Here is a 25,087-nt window from a genome sequence, read left to right on the forward strand (position 1 = left end):
TCTCAGCGGACCCCGTGCATGCCTTATACAGTACGTGTGCGTTCATCGCTACTAGGTCAAGGATGTTGTACAACACAGCAACCGGCCACCTGCGTGTTCCTGTGCGCACTGAACAAGCACGCGCCTTCTGGTCCATGATGTCAACGCCACGCTGGGGAAAAAAGAAAGACAAATATATGTGACATTTTGAAGAAATCATTTTATCACCAGAAGAGCACCAGAATACTTCGTCACACTAATATTTTTTTCATTAGCATACCTTCATGTGGTTGTAGTCTGTGACCGTGTTTTTTTTTTTTTTTTTTATCTTGCCCAATCTCCACATCATGGTGCATTGTGCTGAGAATGCAGACAGACTTCATCTTTTTGGGCACATACACTGTCAGCATGGCACTGGGAGATCTAAACACCAGCGTGGAGAATTGTTCGTGTACTGAACTGACTTTAGCTGCAGGTGGAAGTTCCCGTCGCACTTTATTCATGGTGCCAAGCAGAGTTGTATTGCGGTGCAGCAGTCTATTAGCCAGCGAAAGTGACGTGAAGAAGTTGTCTGTTGTTACGGTTCTGCCTTTTTGGATTGCGGCAGATTTGGAGACAAAGTACATGTGCAATGCCACTCCTTATTTAGGAAAAGATCCCAGTCGTCCCACGGGAGAAAGACTTTCCGAGTCTGTGGTCATAAAGCTTATGGAGCCATTTTTGGACAAAGGCAGAACCGTAACAACAGACAACTTCTTCACGTCACTTTCGCTGGCTAATACACTGCTGCACCGCAATACAACTCTGCTTGGCACCATGAATAAAGTGCGACGGGAACTTCCACCTGCAGCTAAAGTCAGTTCAGTACACGAACAATTCTCCACGCTGGTGTTTAGATCTCCCAGTGCCATGCTGACAGTGTATGTGCCCAAAAAGATGAAGTCTGCCTGCATTCTCAGCACAATGCACCATGATGTGGACATTGGGCAAGATAAAAAAAAAAAAAAAAAACACGGTCACAGACTACAACCACATGAAGGTATGCTAATGAAAAAAATATTAGTGTGACGAAGTATTCTGGTGTTCTTCTGGTGATAAAATGATTTCTTCAAAATGTCACATATATTTGTCTTTCTCTTTTCCCCAGCGTGGCGTTGACATCATGGACCAGAAGGCGCGTGCTTGTTCAGTGCGCACAGGAACACGCAGGTGGCCGGTTGCTGTGTTGTACAACATCCTTGACCTAGCAGCGATGAACGCACACGTACTGTATAAGGCATGCACGGGGTCCGCTGAGAAAAGAAGAGTGTTCATGGCTCACCTTGCAGAGGAACTTCGTCGTCGCTTCTTACAGGAAAAGGCGATGGAAAAAGAAAAGATGATACAGCGTCAACAAACTTCCGTTCTAAGACCTCAGCTTCCCCCAGGGAAGAAAGTACAGTGTCAGGTGCTCATTCACTGTAATAGGAACCATAGCACAGAGAGGTGTGTACACTGCAACAAGTACACATATTGTAAATGTAGGAATGGCGGACCTTGGGTGTGTGGGAGCTGTTAATATTTGAATGTGATGATTTTATATAGCACGGATCGGAAATCAGCAGTTCTTAACATTGCACCACGCAAGCTGTCGTATCAACCACCAACTGTAACTTGCTTTCTTTATTCTTCGGTTATAGTCTTGAATAAAAGTGCACTTTTATTTATGTGAAACCAGCTGTGTCAGATGGGGTTGTATGGATTGATTCTGAATGTGACTGCGAGAATGAAAAGTGAATTAAAAAAAATAAAAAAGCTAACCTTTACCAGTATCATAAGTTACACCGCCTGTTACAGACTGAAATCAAATTTATATTGTTATTCTAAAATTGTAAGAATAAGAGCAGTTAATTTCTCGAAGTGGAGCCGTGCGGAATCGAACTCGCCACCCCCTGACTCCCAGTCAGGCGCTGATACCATTACACCACTGCGGCGGTTGTAGTAAGAGTGTCAATGTGGCATGCTAACGCGGCTTTTTTTTTTTTTTTTTTTTTGAATGAAGGCGCACGTGTTCTTTTATTTGTACCTTTTGTGAAAGTGTTTCTTTGATATATGGACTTCAGGCTTCATACGTTATATAGTTTATGCCTACATTTTGTCATTTACTATTAGAATATGAAAAACGTTTCTGTTTTAAAAATGTGTTTGCACAGCCAACTATAGAAATGGAACACACATGAAATGCGTGTATTCCAAATAACGCTAGAATTATTTCCACTGTAAAACTCCACTTCAATCCCAGGTAATCAAATCAAGGCAAGGCTTGAGCTAGGAGAGAAGTTCATTCTAAGTCGGTGGGGGGGATGGAATAGCTGGCTGCTAGTAGCTTTATCAGCACATTTAGATGACAAAGGACTCTGGTGGAGAGGTGCAAACGGATTTAAGACGCGATTTAAGGTGGGACGGATTTACGAGTTTTTTCGTAGGCTCTGGTAATTCTAGTGTTAAAGAATAGACAAACATCATAGGGGAGCACAACAGGAGCGGGACCCCTAACAGGAGCAGAGGATGTCTGGGGGAGGAGAAGAGAGAAACAAAGCAGCCAAAAAAGGACAGGTGCTGTTCAAGCTTTTAAGTGTGTGTAGTGTCGTGCGAGAAGCATATTACGCGACAGAGCAGCTGCAAGTAAGCCCAGCAAGTAAGGGAGTAGTGTGAAAGTAGTCTATCAGCATTTTTTAAGAGGGGTTTTTTGAGGAGCGTCCGTGTCTTCTAGGGGTGTGTTCAGCCCCCCTGCTCACAAGGGGCTGGCAGTGGTCATGAGCTGGCTGCTCAACGTACGGCACTTACTGATCAGGTCCTGCGTGCTCACAAATGGCACTGGGAAATGACTATAGCCGGTTGCGGTGGATTAAGGGTTAAGAGGAACAAAACGGAAAACACAAGAACACTCAGCTGGAGATGCATCACAGTCAGTCAGCAGCAAGGAGAAATGAATAACACTAGTTATAGTAGTCGGGTGCCGGTGCCGCTAAGATTCACACCGTCGAGGACTGTGATTTATTTATTTTTATGGTGGAGATTCCAGGGACGCACCCAGCCTTGACCCAACCTGCATGCACTCACAAACAGACAAAAACAAAGCAAACCGGTAATCAAACAGCAAATAAAGAATGTAATGAAAACAAATGAAATAAATGAAAACGATGATACCACCCCTGTTCCCCGTACGGCGATTACACATTAAATACAACAAAGCACAAACAAAACACACAGTAAATCATGAAAAAGTTCATACAAAACGGCAACGGATGAAATGTAGTGATGAAAATAGATAGTCCAGTGATCCGCACATTGAATGGGAATGTAAAGATTGTCCTACTACTAGTTCCTGAAATGGTGAAGACGGGTGGACGGGTTCAGAAGTGCTCTTTTCTTTGCAGGATGGCCATAAATCCACTTACAGTCCTCATGTACACAGGCAGATGGCAGACAATCCAGACGCCAACCATGAAACGATCCAGGACAAAACAAATAAGTACAGATAACCCAACAGAAGGTAGACAGACAGGAACTTGAAGCACAAATTACAAAAACTTTTTTTTTTTTTGTTTTGGTCACTGGCCCTCTTTTTAAAAGCCGCGCTGACATCCTTTGACCCCAACAGCCCCAATACCCTCAGCAGAAGACCAATCAGAGCCACTGCAGGGACTGTTGGGAGTTCCAGTTTCAAATTCTATTGGCTACTTTCACCATCCCAAGTCTTGTTTTTCTCTACAGTACAGTATTGCCATGAAATAAAGCCATAAAAATTGCGGAGGATATTTGCGGTTTCCGCTAACATTTAGATAGGTTCCAAGGAAAAATCCGCAAATGACGGAGGCCGCAAACTCAGAACTGTGACTTCGCGGGGGTCTACTGTATATCATTATTTGGAATAAATACATTTCATATGTGTTCCGTGTCTACAAAGATCTGAGTAAGTGTAGGATGAAAGGAAATGTGAGGCAAGACATGCTGAACACCTCCAGCAGAAACATTTTCCATGTTATACTAATAATGATGTGAAGTGTATAATGTGTGAAGATTAGTCCAAATATCAAACACGTGCGCTTTTATTCAAGAATACAACCAAGGAAAAAACAAACAACCCAAGCTCAAATGTCAATTGACAGGAAGTTAATATGTATTCTTGAATGGTGCAGAGGTAAGAACTGTTGACTTATAACCCAAAAGTTCCGGGTTTAAGTATTGAGCTGCTGTTATTATTATTACTATAATATAGTAACATACAGTGATCCCTTGCTATATCGTGCTTCGCCTTTCGCGGCTTCACTCCATCTCGGATTTTATATGTAAGCATATTTAAATATATATCGCGGATTTTTTGCTGGTTCGAGGATTTCTGCGGACAATGGGTCTTTTAATTTCTGGTACATGCTTCCTCATTTGGTTTGCCCAGTTGATTTCATACAAGGGACGCTATTGGCAGATGGCTGAGAAGCTAGATTGCTTACTTTTCTCTCTCTCTTTCGCTGACTATCTGTGATCCTGACGTATGGGGATTGAGCAGGGGGGCTGTTCGCACACCTAGATGATACGGACGCTCGTCTAAAAATGCTGAAAGATTATCTTCACGTTGCTATCTTTTGTGCAGCTGCTTCATGAAACGACATGCTGCACAGTGCTTCGCATACTTAAAAGCTCGAAGGGCACGTATTGATTTTTGACTGAAAAATAAACTCTGTCTCTCTCTCTCTCTCTCTCTCTCTCTGCTCTGGGGGTGTGAGCTGCTGCCTTCAACAGCTTTGTGCTGCGGTGCTTCGCATACTTAAAAGCCAAACAGCCCTATTGATTTGTTTGCTAGAGATTGTTTTCTCTATGTGACATTCTGTGCTCCTGACACGCACTCCTTTGAAGAGGAAGATATGTTTGCATTCTTTTAATTGTGAGACAGAACTGTCATCTCTGTCTTGTCATGGAGCACAGTTTAAACTTTTGAAAAAGAGACAAATGTTTGTTTGCAGTGTTTGAATAACGTTCCTGTCTCTCTACAACCTCCTGTGTTTCTGCGCAAATCTGTGACCCAAGCATGACAATATAAAAATAACCATATAAACATATGGTTTCTACTTCGCGGATTTTCTTATTTCGCGGGTGGCTCTGGAACGCAACCCCCGCGATGGAGGAGGGATTACTGTACATTTAATTTGAGTCTGTAACACCCGGTGTAAATTTTGGCTACTTGTAAAAATTACCACTTGTTTTTTTATTATTCAGTTTTATTCTGTCAGTGACGTTCACACAGTACAATTAACTGCCCTCTCCCATCTCTGAGTTCATGGCGTTTATTTCCATTCTTTTCACAAGAGCAGTGATGACCACAGTTGGTGCTGTGGTTGATGCCTGTTCATAACTATTTGTTGTACCGGCAATCAAAGATGTGATGTCCTGTAACTGCTATCAGACTACCATGCGGTATTGGCACTTTGACAACAAAGACACCCGTGCAGAATGTGTGAAAAACAACAGATTTGTTGTGATTTTGGACATCTGGCAATGTTTTGTTGAGAACTGTGTTTTGAGTTAAAACTGAGGGCAAACACTTTCCGAGCCTGTGGTCATAAAGCTTTTGGAGCCGTTTAAGGACAAAGGCAGAACCGTAACAACAGGCAGCTTCTTCAAAGTGTTTTTGCTGGCTAATAGACTGCTGTGCTGCGACACAACCAAGCTTGTCACCATAAGTAAAATGGGACTTCCACCTGCAGCTAAAGTCACTTCAAGTATGCGAGCAATTCGCCACACTAGTGTTTAGATCTGTTGCTGACAGTGTATATGCCCAAAAAGAAGAAGCCCTTGATTTCTGTCTGTAACAGCCGGTGTAAAGTTTTGCTACCTATAAAAGATATTGCGAAGAGAGTTGAGCTCTGTCATTGGTTTGGTGACAGCAGACTGCTTGTGCTGATCAACACATTTACAAAACAAAAGACGGCAATGGAGAGGTGCAAAGAAATTTAAGGTGTGCCGGGATTACAAGTTTTTTTTGTAGGCTTCAAGGATTCTAGTGTTCATTTGACAGGGAAAAATAACAGTTCTGAGTTTGTTGTGCAATTCTTGACAATCATGTTAACAATTTCCGTTGATTCTAATGAGCAATTTTTATTTTATTCATTGAACTGACTTAAGGTTTTTTCCCCCCTTCGGTCTTTTTGTTTCTGTTTAAGAATGTACTCTCTTTACCCCATGTTTTTGTATGGATTCACACATCAATTCATATTAGCAAGGTTTTTGTTGTCTGTGAGCTTTGCTTTTGTAAACTTAATGGGAATAAATTTGGCAACTTGTTTGTAGTAAGCCTATTTTTTCTGCATTATATTGTATGTTTAAGATGTCTTTGAGAATGTGTAATGTGGCATGAATTTGATCTTGCACGATATGCATTTGCATTTATCCTCAAAGCAATGTGTTTTGTTTCTGGAACACAAATGTTGCAACTTCTTCAAGTTTAAGTAACGGGAACTACTATAAGAGATGGTAAAGTGATGAACTGGGAAAGAGAGGAAGAAGAAAAGAGGAAGTACTGGCATTGTTCAGCCATAAAGGAAATAAAACAATGTTCCATAAATGGTGTTTGTGTTATGCTTATGTTCAGGTGATGTAAAGTCACATGCTTATTTGTTGCAAAGAATATTAATTATTCATCTTTAAATATGTAGTGTTTTGGTTGAATTGATTTTTTTTTCAATGAAGTTCTAAACATTTTAATGTTAAAAGTAGGAAAAACTCCCAGCAAAGTATTTAGCAGTATTCCGCAATTCTTACTAGGATCTTAAAAGGAAATTTCTGACTGTTATGAAACATAAGACAATTTGCTTAATGTGGACAGCCTTAACATGTTGTCAATCGTGTGTATTGATCTCCTTTCTACTGTATATTTACTGACACTCTACATTATAATACATCCGGCGCCGCAGAGAGTGGCAGCCTTTTCAGCAGCTCCGTGCATGACTATATGTGTGTGTGTACTTTTCTACTTTTATTTTTCTATTTTTATTTATTGATCACTCCTATCACTTTATTTTATGTGGATTTGTTCACTGGACACACTTTTACAACATGGGCATGGATTTTTACACGCCGAGACTCGCCTATTCAAGTACTCAACTTCGAGCGCTGAGAACAAATGCCAGTGCCGGTGTGGTTCCTTATTTACCCGACGAGGTAAGAAGGCGGTATCGTGGCAGCAGAGCGGGCACTAAGCTAAAAATGAATCGGCTTGCGAGAAAGTGGCATTTTAAGCCTTCGGTGCCTTCTGTGATTCTGGGGAATGTGAACTCAATCTCAAATAAGATCGACAAACTGGCTGCGCTGGTGAAAAATGTCAGAACCTACAAAGAATGCAGTTTGTTGTGTTTTTGCGAAACTTGGCTAACTAATACCATCCCTGATGCTAACGTGGAACTACCCGGGTTTAGCACAGTTAGAGCAGACAGAGATGCAAGTACCTGTGGGAAGCACAAAGGAGGAGGACTCACTCTCTATGTTAATACACGGTGGTGTAACTCTGAACATGTTAACGTCAAAATCTCCACTTGCTGCAGGGACATCGAACTGTTGGCCATAAGTTTGCGTCCCTATTACTTGCCCAGAGAGTTTGGACACGTCATTGTTGTTATCGTTTACATTCCTCCTCGGGCGGACGTGGAGTCAGCGAGTGACATCATCCATTCCGCTGTTGCTAAGTTACAAACGCAGCACCCTGAGGCGCTTGTGCTAATCGCTGGAGACTTTAACCATGTGATGCTGGACAAAACATTACCTGCATTCTCCCAGTATGTGGACTGTAACACCCGGGGAAATAAGACTATTGATTTACTGAATGCAAACGTTAAAGACGCATACAGCGCCACCCCGCTGCCAGCGCTTGGGAAGGCAGATCATAACCTGGTTCTGCTTCAGCCTCACTATCAACCAAAAGTGAGAGTCCTACCTGTAACCACACGATCATTCAGGAAGTGGACCCCGGAGGCTGAGAATACTCTGAGAGAATGTTTTGGAAATACAGACTGGGATATCCTGCAGGGATCTCTTAGTGAGAACATTGAGGAAGTTGTTGACTGCACTACTGACTACATCAACTTCTGTATGGACATTGTAGTTCCAGTAAGAACTGTACACTGCTATGCTAACAAGAAGCCATGGATTACAAGTGACATCAAGGGCCTTTTGAACCAGAAGAAAAGGGCTTTTAAAGACGGTGATCAGCATGAGCTCAAGCGCGTGCAGAAGGAACTCCGAGTCCAGCTCAGGATGGCGAAGGAGCAGTACAGGAGAAAGCTGGAGCAGAAGTTGCAGAATAACAGCATAAAGGAAGTGTGGGATGGGATGAAGATCATCACTGGCTGCAGCTCGAAGCGGGGTACCACCATCGAGAGAGACGTGAAGAGAGCAAACCAAATGAACAACTTCTTTAACAGGTTTGACCATCCTAACCCACTCTCACTCTCACCTCGGAGTACTGCACCCTCCACACATCCTTCTGCTGATACCAGCATAGGAGAGACATCCACACCCATAATTACAACAGCGCAAGTGAGCAGAGAGCTGAGGAGACTTCGTGCCAGCAAAGCAGTGGGTCCAGATGGAGTATCGCCACGACTGCTGAAGGTCTGTGCATCAGAGCTGGGGGGTCCTCTACAGCGCATCTTCAACCTGAGCCTGGAACAGGGGAGAGTCCCGAGGCTTTGGAAAACATCTTGTATCACCCTGGTCCCAAAGGTATCACGTCCTAGTGAGCTGAATGACTTTCGGCCTGTTGCTCAGACATCACATGTGATGAAGACCATGGAGAGGCTACTGCTTCACCACCTTAGGCCACAGGTTCAACACGCTCTTGACCCTCTGCAGTTTGCGTATCAGGAGAAGGTGGGAGCGGAGGATGCCATCATCTATATGCTACATCGATCCCTCTCTCACTTAGACAGAGGCAGTGGTGCTGTAAGAATTATGTTTCTAGACTTCTCTAACGCCTTCAACACAATCCAACCTCTGCTCCTTAGGGACAAGCTGACAGAGATGGGATTAGATTCATACCTAGTGGCATGGATCGTGGACTATCTTAAAGACAGACCTCAGTATGTGCGTCTTGGGAACTGCATGTCTGACATTGTGGTCAGCAACACAGGAGCGCCACAAGGGACTGTACTTTCTCCGGTCCTGTTCAGCCTATATACATCGGACTTCCAATACAACTCGGAGTCCTGCCACGTGCAAAAGTTCGCTGATGACACTGCTATCGTGGGCTGCATCAGGAATGGGCTGGAGGATGAGTATAGGGACCTAATCAATGACTTTGTTAAATGGTGCGACTCAAACCACCTACAACTGAACACCAGCAAAACCAAGGAGCTGGTGGTGGATTTTAGGAGGCCCAGACCCCTCATAGACCCCGTGATCATCAAAGGTGACTGTGTGCAGATGGTGCAGACCTATAAATATCTGGGAGTGCAGCTGGATGATAAATTAGACTGGACTGCCAATACTGATGCGCTGTGCAAGAAAGGACAGAGCCGACTGTACTTCCTTAGAAGGCTGGCGTCCTTCAACATCTGCAATAAGATGCTGCAGATGTTCTATCAGACGGTTGTGGTGAGCGCCCTCTTCTACACGGTGGTGTGCTGTGGAGGCAGCATTAAGAGGAAAGACGCCTCACGCCTGGACAAACTGGTGAGGAAGGCAGGCTCTATTGTTGGCATGGAGCTGGACAGTTTAACATCTGTGGCAGAGCGAAGGGCACTCAACAGGCTCCTATCAATTATGGAGAATCCACTGCATCCACTAAATAGTATCATCTCCAGACAGAGGAGCAGCTTCAGCGACAGACTGCTGTCACTGTCCTTCTCCACTGACAGACTGAGGAGATCGTTCCTCCCCCAAACTATGCGACTCTTCAATTCCACCCGGGGGGGTAAACGTTAACATTATACAAAGATATTGTCTGTTTTTCACCTGCATTATTATCATTCTTTAATATTATTTATTGTTTCAGCATGCTGCTGCTGAGGAATGTGAATTTCCCATTGGGATTAATAAAGTATATTTATCTCTCTATCTATCTCTCTCTCTCTCTTTTGGTTTTGGTCAATTTGTGTTATGCTATCTTCAACAGTTGCAAGTCTTCCCATATAAAATAGTCTGTCTCACAAAATCCAGAGCACCCCAGATTGAGAAGCAATTTCTTGTCTTGCATTATTTCTATAGTTTACCTATCAGAAAATGATGTTGGTGTATAATTAAGATACTTCTGTATGCTTAAATTTAGTATTATTGCTTCTGCAGTAAGAACTTTTGAGTAAGTTGTAATACAATTCAAAGTTTGTAATAATATAGATAATCAATAAAAATCTCTAGACTTCAAAAAAGCATGATGCCATCTTATATTCTGAACAAAATAGTAATTTTTTGCATCAGATATTTTACATTAACTTAAATTTATGTGCTGTTTTTTTTTTTCTTTTTTTAACAATCCCCACAACCCCATAACCCCCCCCCCCCCCCCACAATACAGTGGTGCATCGTACCTCAGACTTAATTTGTTTCAGGAGGGTGTTTGAACTCTGCACTGTTCAAAGTCTGAATCAATAAATAAAATATGTAAATACTGTATAATAAAATGAAAATTACATTTACTGCTCGTTAGTGAGGAGTGCTGATGTCCTGTGTGGCTGTAGAAGCATTGTTCAAACTCTGTGAATTTAGCGTTTGAACTCTGTAATGTTCAAAGTACAGTATAATTATGAGTAACTGAATAATTCATTCAACTTTGCATTAGAAACATATATAAATGTATGTATATGTGTGTGTATATATATGTGTATATATATATATATAATATTATAATATATACTTTCTACACTAGGTGCTTTCCCACCACAGGAACTTTGTTTTCAGGAGTCAATGAGTTCCTGTATGATGTAGTCCCAGGGATACTTTTGTGTGTTGAGTTTAGATAGATAGAATTCTTTATTGTCATTATGCATACACGTAACGAATTTTTTATGTTCGTAGGACTCGGCTTCGAGGCAGTATACTTAAAATACACAATACACTATAAATAATAAAATAAACATAATAAATATAAAAGACAGCAGCAATAAAACATCAAGTTCAGACTTTCCCTGAGGTAGCACGCCTGCAGAGACCAGTGATCTGTGTGCATGGGTCTGCAGGGGAGGAATAAGAGTGTGTGTTTGATTACGAGGGAAAGTGCGTGTGCATGTCTACAGGGGGGCAGGTTAGGGGTAGATGAATGTGTGTGTATCAGCAGGGGCAGATGGACTTCACAGCTCTGGGGAAAATGCTGTCTTTCAGTCTGCTGGTACATGTTTTTATGTTTCTGTATCGCTTTCCCGAAGGCAGTGGTACAAACAGTCCATTTCCTGGATGGGTGAGATCTGCAGCTATATATTTGGCCCTCTTCTGTACCCTTCCAGCATATACAGAGTCCAGGTCTAGGACAGGACATCCCATGATCCCGTGTGCTGTTCTCACCACCCATGCCAAGTCCTTCCTGTCCTGTGCTGTGGTGCTGCTGTACCACACTGTCATACTGTGACACAGAGTGCTTTCTATAGCGGATCTGTAGTAGTTTGTGAACAACCGAGAGGAGAATCCAGCACGTTTCATCTTCCTGAGGAAGAGTCTTTGTTTGGCCTCCTTTACCAGGTATGATGTGTTCAAAGACCAGGTCAGATCCGATGTGATGTGGATACCCAAGAACTTGATTATGTCCACACACATTACAATTCCTCATGTATGAATATAGGAGCATGTTCTGTTGTTCGGGTTCTCCTATAGCCAACAATAACCGCTTTGGTCTTGGTGTTCAAGATGAGGTTGTTGGCTGAGCACCATAGTGCCAGGTGTTTTATCTCCTCTCTGTAGTGAGTCTCATCATTGTCTGATATGAGATCCACTATGATCCGTAAACTTCACAACCATATTTGTAGCATGGATGGCAGAGCAATTGTGCGTAAATAACGTGAAGAGTGCTGGGCTGAGCACACAACCCTGTGGCGTGCCTGTGTTCAAAACCAGTGTGGCTGATGGCCTGTTGGTGAGAAAGTCCCTGATCCAGAGACTCAACAATGTGGACAGACCCAGATTATAAAGTTTTTTGACCACATAACACGATCTGTAATGTTTATGCAAAAAGTGAGACACGCAAAGAAGAGTGATGCAGTGTGCAATGCATTGTGATCAGTAGTTCATGAGGGACTGACTCTAACTACCATAACTTCAAAGTGATCACATCTTCACAGGGGAGATTATTGCTTTGATTGGGTGCATAGCATGAAGCATCAGGGTGGCAGGTATGAAGAGTTATGTGGTGTGTTTCCAGAGTATGCTGGTCTGTGACTTACAATAGCTTCCATCATCCATCCATCCATCCATCCATTTTCCAACCCGCTGAATCCGAACACAGGGTCACGGGGGTCTGCTGGAGCCAATCCCAGCCAACACAGGGCACAAGGCAGGGAACCAATCCCGGGCAGGGTGCCAACCCACCGCAGTAGCTTCCATCATGCAAAACCATTTGTTGGTTTTTCTGTCAGAACCACTTTACCGTTATGGTCTTTTTTTTTTTTTTTTTCTTTTTTTTTTTTTGGTCTTGATTTCATTAATTCAATTTTTCACAGTCCTGCTTTGTCTTTGTTTGGCTGAACTGGGGTTTACCCACATTTTAAAATACATTTTATCATTTCAGATGGATGACTCCAATTCCTTTTGAATATCATATCAAACACACTTAATTAAACCTAACCTCATTCATTTAGCTGTATATCGGCTCCATCTTCAGCGATAAATTCCATACAGATTTGTAAGATACGTCAGTGCTTGTGGTCAACCAGTCGGCACAATTCATCGTCTTAGCCCCACCCTGGTTGAACAAAAAGTACATACCCTGGAGTAGGATGTACAAAAAAAGTACCAGAAACTACCTATCAGGAACTACAAATGGCCTGAGTTCCTTTTGTGGGAGTGCAACAAATGTTTGAGTTTCTAAAAATTTCCTGGTTCCTGAAAAAGGTTCCTATGGTGGGGAAGTGCCTAATGATTCAGTCTTTCAGTAATAAGATGCTTTGTGTGTGTTTTTGTATTCATTACTGAAAAATAATGAACTCACATTTTATTGAACTATAACCATCATATGTTAGGAGTGGGAATAGAAAATGTACTGTTCAGTTTTGCCTCTGAAGATTTGAGCAGAGCCTTTTTGTATTTTAGTTTCCTAGATCACAATCAACTCTCATTCCCTGTTCATTATGGCAACATCTTTCATAGACTTATTCCAGAAAATTTTTAAACAATCAATTTTTTGAAAAATATTACATGTTGAAAGTATATTGTTTGTAGTGTGTGGCATCATTTGACAATGCATCATACTGACATCATTTTATTTTTCCTAGGAAAAAACCTTTACACAAATGAATATGTAGCCATCAAATTGGTAAGCATGAACTTTCTAATATTTTAATTTTATTAGTTTTCTTCAAAATGAAGTATAATATGTTTAGCGCTCTGAAGGAAGACCACATTAGTTTTCAATTTTGTGGGGAAATGTAAATGAACATGTGAGTCTTGATTGATCTTCTTTTGTGAAAAGTACTAATTCTGCAGTTATTGAGTGGAAATACCTGTGATCTTACAAATACTGTTTTTTTTTTTTGCTTTCATACTAGCATTCTTTTTTTGAATATTTATATTGTTCAAGTCAAAATGTAATGACTAGTCAGGAAAAAGCCCATTTCAACTGATATTGTGCACTGTATAACACCCCATAGAGTGTTGAGGCCAGGCACAATGTCAGGACAAGTGATGCCCAATTTTGGTAAGTTTTCTTCATTACCCTCATCCACTGTGTCCAAAAGTAGGTAGATACCTCTACAAACTTTTGAGCTCAGGTGTTTCAACCAAACAATATCAAGCACGTAACCATATAATCTCTAATGTCAGACATTGGCAGTAGAATGGGTTATGCTGAAGATCTCTGACTTTAATGTAGCATCGTCTTAGAATACCACCTTTGCCAGAAATTACTATGTGAAATTTTTGCTTTTTTATATCTGCCCCAGTCAATTTGTAAGTGTTAACATTGTGAAGTGGAAGTGTCTATAGTGTCCATGAAGTGGTAGACCATGCAAACTCAGAGTGGGGCCACTGAGTGTCAAACCGCATGAAATGTAAAATTTGCTTATTGTCTGTTGTGCTACTAGTAAGAGTTCCAAACTGCCTCTGGAAGCATCATCTGCAAAGAATTGTGTGTCAGGAGCTTCATAAAATGAGTTTCCATAGCAGAATAGTTGCACACAAGTCTACGATGACTATACCCAGTACCAAGTATCTGCTGGAATAGTATAAAGCACATCACCATTGGATTGTGGAGCAGTGAAAAGGCTTTCACCAGAGTGATGAATCATGCTTCTCTTATCTGGTGGTCTGATGGGCAAATCTGGGTTTTGTGAATAGCAGGAGAATGCTACCTTCAGGACTGTATAGTGCCTACTATAAAGTTAGTTTGAGGAAGGATAATGGTCTAAGGCTGTTTTTCATTGTTTAGGGTTAGGTCCATTGGTTCCAGTGAAGGGTCCTGTTCATGCTAGAACATATAAATTCATTTTAGACAATCCTGCACTTCTATCATTTTTAGAAACAGTTTGGGGAAGGCCATTTTCTCTTCCAACATGACTGTGCCTCTATGTACATAGCCAGTTCCATAAACACATGATTTGACAAATTCAATGTGTTAGAACTTTAATGGCCGTCACAGAGCTTTTACCGCACGTCTGCTCAACACCATTGGGATGAATTAAAAATCTGAATTCGAGCCAGGTCTTCATATTCAGCAACATAAGTACTTGACCAAACAAATGTTCTTTAAGCCAAACGGGCACAAATTCCCCAAAACAAACTTCAGAATCTTGGTGAAAGTCTTTCTTGAAGAGTGGAAGCGATTACAGTCACACTGGGTGTGTTCAACTCCATATTAATGCCCTTGGTTTTGGAATGGGATGTCCAGCAAGCTCATGTAGGCAGGATGGTCAGATGTCCACAGTCTTTTTTCCATGTAATGTATAAACATTCATTCAACTACTAAAAGGATGGCTTGTTTGAAATCATTGATGAAATATATTTGATAGAGTGACAGAGTGATTGTTTTAAAATCAGAAAAAAAATATTTTTGGTAATATATATTAAAAAATTTGGCTTGTCCGCAGTTGTAGGAAATGTGATTGCAGTCTGAAGTCTTGTAACACTTGTGTTGTATTGGTCTTCCTAGTCTGTATACAGTTAGGTCCATAAGTATTTGGACAATATCATTTTGGCTCTGTGCTCCACCACAATGGATTTGAAATGAAGCAATCGAAATATGATTGAAGTGTGGAGTTGCCTTTTGAGTTTAAGTCATTTAACAAAATTATTGTATGAGCCATTAAGAAAAGATAGCCATTTTTATACGTTCCCCCATTTTCAGGGCCTCAAAAGTATTTGGACAAACTAACAATCATAAATATGATCATTTTCAACTCTTGGTTGAAAATCCTTTGCAGTCAATGACTGACTGAGGTCTAAACACATGGTCTTCTCCACGCGGTCACCGATTACAACTGCAAGATGTTATGCGAATTAATATGAATAATATGAATGTTGCTTCCGTGCCATAGTGTTTTCCGAAATGTACTATGCAGGTCATAAAATGAATATTTCCAAATATCATATATATACCTATGTCTTTTTTTTGTTTTGTTTTTTTTTGTCAGTGTGGCTTTGACATCATGGAATTATGATTCAATTCAGCGTGATTCAGCTAATTCAGCGTGAGCAGGAACACTCAATAAATCTGAATAAAAAAAAAATCAAGTGACGGTGAGATACAAATAAGGCAGATTCACCAGCGTTTGTGTGTCAGCTTTTATCCCTCCAGATCAGAGAATGTTCAGTTCCATTGCCTCAAAACACCACTCACATCTACAGTTATTCCCAGTTTCAAATAAAAACTGACAACATCAGATCCCTAGGGAGGTAGTATGTCTTGTGATCGTAACTGAGAGAATAAAAGTGGAAAAAACACAGTAACTTTTACAAATACTATAAATGTACACCGTCTGTTACAGACGCAAACCAAATGTATAACATAAGTTGGCTGATGCTATTGGTTATGACGAGATGATTTCCTGCCACGTCAACTTCTTTCTTTCAAAGCTCCGTTTTAGAGGACAGTATACACACACTTGGATGCATAAGCAATAGTTATCAGACCTTCAGTGAATTAAGATGTTAGCTCAATCAGAAAATGCTAGTCAGCCAGCTTCACAGCACCTTACTCTTATAGACTTTTTCTTTTTCTGTATTTAATGTGTTGTTTTTCACTTTTTAGGAACCAATAAAGTCCAGAGCGCCTCAACTTCATTTAGAATACAGGTTTTACAAACAGCTAGGATGTACAGGTAAGATTTTTTGTGTTGTTAAAACTTTGTTTCCTCTTACACTTATTAAGAAACATACCTTTAAGCTACAATACTATTCTGTTTTTAAACTTATTCGTATATGGCAATCTTTCCTAAGTCAGAAGGAGCAGTTAAAACTATGTCATAAGCTATTAACACTAGAATTACCAAAGCCTATGAAAAAACTTATAAATCCAGCCCACCTTAAATCTGTTCGCACCTCTCCATCAGCGTCTTTTGTCTTGTAAATGTGTCGATAAGCCCAAGCAGCCTGATATCCCATCCTCCCACTGCCACAGAAATGGCAAAAACCTCTCCCAGCTCAAGCCTTGTTTATCAGGGAGTGAGGTAGTACCAAGAGCTGTATAGGCTAAAAAATATATCGTTATTTGGAACGCAAGCATTTCATGTGTGTTCCGTGTCTACAAAGATCTGTGTAAATGTAGGATGACATGAAATGCAAGAAATGTTGAACACATACCTAAAAGACAAACATTTTTCATGTTTTAGTACTACAGTAATCCCTCGCTATATTGCGCTTCGACTTTCGCGGCTTCACTCTATCGCGGATTTTATATGTAAGCGTATTTAAATATATATCGCAGATTTTTTGCTGGTTCACGAATTTCTGCGGACAATGGGTCTTTTAATTTCTGGTACATGCTTCCTCAGTTGGTTTGCCCAGTTGATTTCATACAAGGGACGACGCTATTGGCAGATGGCTGAGAAGCTACCCAACCAGAGCACGTATTACGTATTAAATAAAACTCCTCAAATATATTGTGAGCACGGGGGCTGTTCGCACCCCTAGAGGATACGGCCGCTCCTCAAAAAACGCTGAAAGATTACCTTCACATTGCTCCCTTCCTTGCTGGGCTTACATGTGGCTGCTTTGTCAAGCGATATGCTTCCTGCACGGTGCTTCGCATACTTAAAAGATCAAACAGCACGTATTGATTTTTGATTGTTTGCTTTTTTCCCTCTCTCTTGCTCTGACATTCTCTGCTCCTGCTCTGTTCCAGAGCCACCCACGAAATAAGAAAATCCGCGAAGTAGAAACCATATGTTTATATGGTTATTTTTATTTTGTCATGCTTGGGTCACAGATTTGCGCAGAAACACAGGAGGTTGTAGAGAGACAGGAACGTTATTCAAACACTGCAAACAAACATTTGTCTCTTTTTCAAAAGTTTAAACTGTGCTCCATGACAAGACAGAGATGACAGTTCCGTCTCACAATTAAAAGAATGCAAACATATCTTCCTCTTCAAAGGAGTGCGCGTCAGGAGCACAATGTCAGAAAGACAGAGCAAAGCAAACAAATCAATAGGGCTGTTTGGCTATTAAGTATGCGAAGCACTGTGGCACAAAGCTGTTGAAGGCGGCAGCTCACACCCCCTCCGTCAGGAGCAGACAAAGGGAGAGAGAGAGACAGAGAAAAACAAACAAGCAAAAATCAATACGCGCCCTTCGAGCTTTTAAGTATGCGAAGCACCGTGCAGCATGTCGCTTCAGGAAGCAGCTGCACAGAAGGTAGCAACGTGAAAATCTTTCAGCATTTTTAGACGAGCGTCCGTATCGTCTAGGTGTGCGAACAGCCCCCCTGCTCAATCCCCCTACGTCAGGATCAGAGAAAGTCAGCGCAAGAGAGAGAGAGAGAGAAAAGTAAGTTGGGTTTCTTCTCAGCCATCTGCCAATAGCGTCCCTTGTATGAAATCAACTGGGCAAACCAACTGAGGAAGCATGTACCAGAAATTAAAAGACCCATTGTCCGCAGAAATCCGCGAACCAGCAAAAAATCCGCGATATATATTTAAATATGCTTACATATAAAATCCGCAATAGAGTGAAGCCGCGAAAGGCGAAGCGCGATATAGCGAGGGATCACTGTACTTATATAAAAGCCAGATCAAATGTTATTTACCTTGATTTATTTACTTATCTTCCTACAGCGTAAAGTCACAAGTAAACTGCAGAGCTTCCTGTGTTTGAGCGACACAGGCACGCTGACACAGTACATGTGTACTGAAGTGACTTTTGCTGCAGGTAGAAGCTCCTGTCGCACCGTACGCAACTGTGTTTGATCTTATTCAGGTAAAGATCCCAGTCGCCACCACGGGAGAAAACTTTCCGAGACTAAGGTCATAAAGCTTATGAAACCATTTCTGGACAAAGGCAAAAACATAGCAGTAGTTACATGGAGCTTCCACCTGCAGCTATAGACTCTTCAGTACGCTAGTGAGTCTCCACGCTTGCGTTTAGATCTGGATAGTGTATGTGTCCAAAAAAAAAAGTCTAACTGCATTCTCGTACCATTGCTCTCGTACTGAAATGTCAGCAGGCATTTTTCATGGCATTACATGTGTAATTTGTGAGCATGCCATTGTCGATCAAACACAGGAAGCTCTGCAGTCTACTTGTGACTTTAAGCTGTAGGAAGATAAGTAAATAAATCTAGGTAAATAACATTCGATCTGGCTTTTATATAAGTAACATATAAATGTTTCTTATGTAAAGACCATCACAAACAGGACTTTGCACGATACGTTGGCGAGCTTTGTAAGCCGTGTTGTTTCTGTTGAAGGACAGAGGCAGACTGACTGGCAGGATGCAGATTGGCTTCAAACATTTGCATTTTTTAACCTTGTAAGAAAGAAAGCTGTCATGCACTCACATTCACAGTAGGAGGTGTGTGAGATGCCTGTGATAGTTTAGCAGGAGGGAAGGCTGTCTGATCAGTGCATCATGCACAGTATATTACTGTGCTCCTCCTCGTACACATAGAATGCTCATGGTTTCTTGCTGTTTACATTGCCCTTTTGGTACCTCTCTATCCTTCACTTTAGCCACACAAATTGGAATTCTTTTGTGGCTTTGGCAGGGGTGTGTCTTTTAAAAGATCCCCTGAACCTCTCATTTATGTAATGGAGTATCTGCACTATCTGCTTATACCGTGGGTGTCTGATCCCCTGCTAATGCAACTTGCCACCAACATGCAATATTTTTCATTCACCATCAGTTTTCCAAACCCACTTATACTAGGCAGACTCACAGAGCAGCTGGAGGCTATCCTTGTGGTGTTATGTTACATAACCTATGCAGTAAAAGTCATGCACTGGATAAGGAATGTGGTGGCACAATGGTTGTTACGTCTTGAAAATAGTGTTTGAAGGGGATCCCAACCTTCGATCGAATGTTACTGTAGCATGGTGCTCGTAGATTTAAGAGGACCCCTCTTTTGATATCATATACTAATATACACATGCTCTGACCACCAAGGAGGGTCTCTGTCCACCACATTATGGAAAAAAAAATAATGAAGTGGAAGGAAGAACAAGATAACTAAACAGAGTACTGTCTGTAATTTGGTTCCTCTTCAAGCAGTGATTGTTGGCAAGTATTCAAAAATATTCAAACTTGGTGAGCGATAACTCAGAGTCCAATTTAATTTTTACTTTGCATATTTGCTCCGCTTTCTCACTTGATGTTGATGCCATTCTGGATATTGTTTATGCTACTCATGTACATGCATGAATTAGACATCAAGTCAGCGAGTCCATCAGTCCTCCTAGCTATGAGGGTGTACCATAATGTAACTTAGTTTTATCAACGTTTGCAGCTTTTATCGCCCTCTGCCCCTAGATGTTGACTTTAGTTGACATTTGCCCTCAACCCCTTGTGTCGACAAAAGTTGACATCTGCCCTAAATAGACACTGGTAACCAATGTAACAACTCTAAAACTGGTGAGATATGCTCAGATTTTCTTCTTCTAGCTAAAATTCTTGCTGCGGCATTCTCAACTAACAGTCCAGGAATGTAATTGTACTGTGTACATGAAATAATAAATCTGAAATAAACTGATTATACTGTATATTAAAACAGTACCTTATATATTTTTTAAAAGCCTTTGCCATTGTCTTCCTGCATGCACATCATATATCAGAATGATGTTTGCACGCATGATAAGAAATGGCCAAACGTGCTATAGCCAAGCCACAATAAAACTCAATGTAGTACAGTTTTTTCTAAAACGCATACCAAACTGAGAACATCTTAAGTGAATAATATTAGTAACTTATAGTTTTTTTGGTAGACATTCAAATGCATTTTATGATGAGGACAATCTAATTTGAGTTTTGTGGAAATATAGCATCATGACTTATGGTAGTTTTAAATTAACTAGGAATGAATCACCTTGATAACATTAACAAATACTGCTATATATGCTGAGTTTCAGTTGTCTTCACGATGGCTAAACTACTGCATCAGTTTTATTGTCATACATGGTAAATATGGTATAATAAATAAAGTACACGCTTGGCCAGGTGCACCATGCTTTCACTGTTCGGCTGTCCCAGTCTCGCTTTGTAGATTGTATCAAATGTAACAATAGGTAATGATAAACAAAAGAGCAGTGTTTCCTTTGGAATATGTTGTGTTACACGTGCAAGTTTCCAATAGCAAAACCTTCTAAAAATAGGTATTTGGGATTGTAAATTCAGGGGGGGTTGCTTTAAAAGAGAGAGAAAGAAAGAGATTGATTGATTGATCCTTAAAGGTTTGGTAACACATTTCTCCGGAAAGGGACCAGGTAAAAAATAACTAAGGGGAAATGGTGTCTTTTGTCAATGCAACATGTTTAAACACAATCCAAGATGAGACAAAAAGACAGACTCTAAGATATTAAACACTGTAATCCAGCAAGACAATGAAATTGTTATCCCAAAGTGGCTGAGGAAAAAAAATTCAACAGTTACCACCATTGATGACATGTACCATTTGTTGATGCTCTTATTTAAACTTTGTGAGAACTGATGAAATCAGGTGGAGCATCACATTGGCTGATATGTATTGTAGTCCCCATATCACCATTTGTCACAAGGTTGCAGATAAGGAGAAGGGAATATCTATGTTAAATCAGTTGCATGAAGTTGACTCTGCTCACATCCATAGTGCCTGGCAATAGAGCCTAGTGCGTTTGCTAAACACGTCATATTTGAGCTTTACTGAAATTTCCTCCTCCCTATTTGTTACTGTAGTGGCCTTCATTTGCATAAAGTGGCAAGCCCCATTTTCAGTGCGATCACTGTCAGGGCTGTGGCAGAAAGGGGAAACGGTGCATTAAAATGTCCCAATCACATTAATGACAAATGTCAACAAATAAAAAAAAAAAAAAAAAGGATTGGTTAATTTTTCTTTATTCTACATCACTAAATTTCAGTCAAAAGGGTTTTTGAGATTTTGGAGTATTTAGTGTTTCTATGGACATGTTACCCCTAAATATTGATATACTGAAAATTTCTTTTCTTATGAGTACCTATTGCCCTGGATATGTCCTCCGGCTAAATTTAATCATTTTAGCTAAACGGGAAATAGTATTTTTGTAGGTGACTGAGTAACGTTTTCATTTTTGAGGGCAACTTCATTAATTGAATTCTGGTGAATTATTTTTTTTGTTTGTATAAGATTTTTGAGTTCACATTTTCCAAGAGTAGTTCATGTAGATTACCCCCAATAAGGATAGGAAATATTTATTGTAATTTATTTTAGGGGAATTTTGGCCACAGCTCACTGAAATTCAGAGACATTATGCAAAAATACAAAATTTACCATATCAGAAAAGTCAGTGATTTTATCTGTTGTCATTAATTGAAAAGTGCAAATTAACCAATATATATTGTTTCTTCAATTTTTTTAATTAAAAATTGTTAAAACATTTTGCTTCAGTTGAAAGAAAACAATTCCTGTTAGTCAGTGGCACTTAAAATGTTTCAGACCAATGACTAATTTGTTAAATGCACTGGACTATTTAACAGTACCTTCACTGGTTTAATTGCACATTTATTTAAGTAATGTGTTTTTTGGGAAAAAATATTAATTCTAATGCAGTGTTGCAGGATTTGTTTTTCAAGGCCTGATTTTAGCCAGTTATTCTGAAATAACTACACCACTAAGATAGTATAGCAGGTAACTTGGTAGCATAGCTGCAGCAGAAAAGGCATATTGGAATTTTCTGTTTCTACTCCTTAATTATTCCCAATAATTGGTTTGATTCTTTAACAGTTCTCTTAGTTGTTTATATAGTATGAGAGATAACTAGAATACCCCGTATTAAAACCACTGCTTATATGTATGGTTTGAAATTCGAGGGAGCTAAAGCAAAGGGGTTTGGGTGTGTGGGGATTGGAGCAGTACTTTCAGTACATATCTCCATAATGAAGAAAAATGAGTGATAAGTTGTTTGGACAGTCACAAATTATCTGTTATAGGACAATGTGATGCTGTCCCTTTTTTTTTTTTTTTTTTTTTTTTTTTTTTTTTTTATAACTTGGCAGGGCACATGATACATTCACTACAGCTGCCATCTGTGACTACATACAACATCACAATCCCAGACCAGTAAATTGAAAAATGAATTTCTTTTTGGAGGTGTGAGTCTGAGCCTGTTTCCAGTATACAGCGTCTAGAAGTCTCAGTTTGATAATGCAGTTTCATTCACAATTTAGTGGCACTTTTGCATGTATTTCCCAGACTTTTAGACACCTTGGCCTGCAGGGAGAGTGACTGTAACTCAGATCTGCCAAACTGAAGGACAAACATATGCATCATTTATCAGCCAATAGGTTGGACATGCACGAACCACTAATTAAAAAAACAAAATCAAAATATCCCCTTCTGTCATCATAATGCAGTATCGGCACTAGATCCTTACTTTTTCTGCTTCAACTCAGCCTGGACTTGGCTTATACTCTCCGGATCTTGGCACTCGATGACAGCCTGCAACACTTGAAACATTACAGATGTAACAGAATTTGCTAGGAGTACAGCATTTGGCCCAGCCTCAATAAAGAACAACATAATTCACAAATAGGGAAAACTTTAAATGAAGCAGTGTGTTCATTTTCATTAATACAAAGAGATGATTGCTAATTCATCACAGACATACTGTATACTTGCAAAATGACATTAACTATGCTGGACCATAATGATTCTTTTCCAAGTACAGACTGACAGTGAGGGAGACCTGTATATGAAAAACAAAGCATGTTACTCATTCGTCTGTCCCAGTGAACTCTCTCTCTAGGCCCTAAGAACCAAACAGTCCCCTCCATCTCTTGAGACTATAGGAAATGAACAAAAACTAAGCATCATTTCTGCTTTGTACTTTGTGTTCAGGGCCGGTTTATACTTCACACTCAAAACACATGCATGCATGCATCATGACTGCCACGCATTCCCAGTGTTCATTTGACATGTCCTCTGAGCATGTACTCAGAAATTAACACGTGCATGAGTTGCTGTACCAGTGTAAAAAAAAAAACAAAAAAAAAAAATATGGGGGTGCAGTATGTTCAAATTGAAACGTAATGTTTACTATCAACACGTGACAGCAAGCCACTTTGCAGATCCTACAGAATCAATGTGCGTGCTTCAATGATGAATGGTTCGATGCGGTGAAGCAAATCATCAAACTTGAATGCTGACATACAAATGCATTCATGTTGTTTTTCTTCATGTATTTCTCATACAGGCAATACAGACGTCACATAGTTCCCTTCATAATGACATGATACATTTTAAAGGTCTCACATACCATCTTCTGGTGCCATCTATTTTTTTTTCTTTCCCTCACCTTTGCAACAGCATCAGAATGTATGGAAGTGTATTTCAGCCACAGAGAAAAAAAAATTAGGGACTCAGTGACGAAAAAGGTCTGTGAAAAATTCAACTTTAATCTCGTTTATTTTGTCTTTAAAGTAGAATGCTGTAAACATCATCTTAAGTTATCCACTTGTTAATCGCTACATGCTTCTGGGGCATCCTCCTGCACGGATAGCAGCGGCAGGCAGTGATTGCTACACAGAACACATTAAATTTACGATATTCAAGCTCTGCACATTTAGTAACTTGATTTATACTTAATATCACTTTCTTGATGAAATGTTTTAAAACATGTATGTTACATTTTACAGAAATCATTAACTACATTTAAATAATTACTACTGTTAATATTTATACGTGTCGGGGCTGCACGTTGGCAGAGCCATATTGCTGCAGCTTCACAGTGTGCTCTAGCATCCTACCAAGGACATGCAGGTTTGGGGGATTTGGTGATGCTAAAATGATGCTAGTGTATGTGTGTGCTTGTATTCACCTTACAATGAGCTGATGCCCTGTCCAGGGATTGCTTCTGCCTTGTGGCCGATGAATCCTGGAGTGGGCACACCCCTGAATTGATGGATGTAATCATTAAACCTCATTTTCAGAGATATTTTGGCAGTGTGTCCTGAATTTAATGGAAGTTTCTGGCAGATCACAACACAGTGAAGCCAACTGTTCTTTTATCACCATGATATCTCGCAGTGCCACCTGGTGGAATCCTCCAGATTTACATAAAGTACGCCCGCAAGTATAAACAGTACACCGCGTCGTGTCGCATGAAAACTTAAAGATAAAAGATAAGATAAAGATTAAGATAAAGAGAGAGAACAGTTCAATAAAGATGTATTTTTTTTGTTCTGTATTTATATATTAAAGGACTGTGTTTTTGATACAGATGTGTGCAACATTGGAGCATCACAAGTAACAGACCTGTCTTCTTTTGTCTTTACTCTGTACATCT

At 40.2% G+C, this 25,087-nt stretch overlaps 1 protein-coding gene across 14 annotated transcripts in view; it reads left to right on the forward strand.

The window, feature by feature from the left end:
* Nucleotides 1-25,087, forward strand: part of csnk1g1 (casein kinase 1, gamma 1) — a 286,572-nt gene that overhangs the window by 37,937 nt on the left and 223,548 nt on the right. For all 14 annotated transcript variants that reach the window (XM_051920337.1, XM_051920332.1, XM_051920327.1 and 11 more), the window contains exons 3-4: nucleotides 13,425-13,465; nucleotides 16,394-16,463. In XM_051920337.1, coding sequence (XP_051776297.1) covers nucleotides 13,425-13,465; nucleotides 16,394-16,463 — 111 coding nt within the window. The remainder of the gene's footprint in view (nucleotides 1-13,424; nucleotides 13,466-16,393; nucleotides 16,464-25,087) is intronic.

The sequence above is a fragment of the Erpetoichthys calabaricus genome, chromosome 17, assembly GCF_900747795.2.
Source record: "Erpetoichthys calabaricus chromosome 17, fErpCal1.3, whole genome shotgun sequence".
Classification (NCBI taxonomy): domain Eukaryota; kingdom Metazoa; phylum Chordata; class Cladistia; order Polypteriformes; family Polypteridae; genus Erpetoichthys; species Erpetoichthys calabaricus.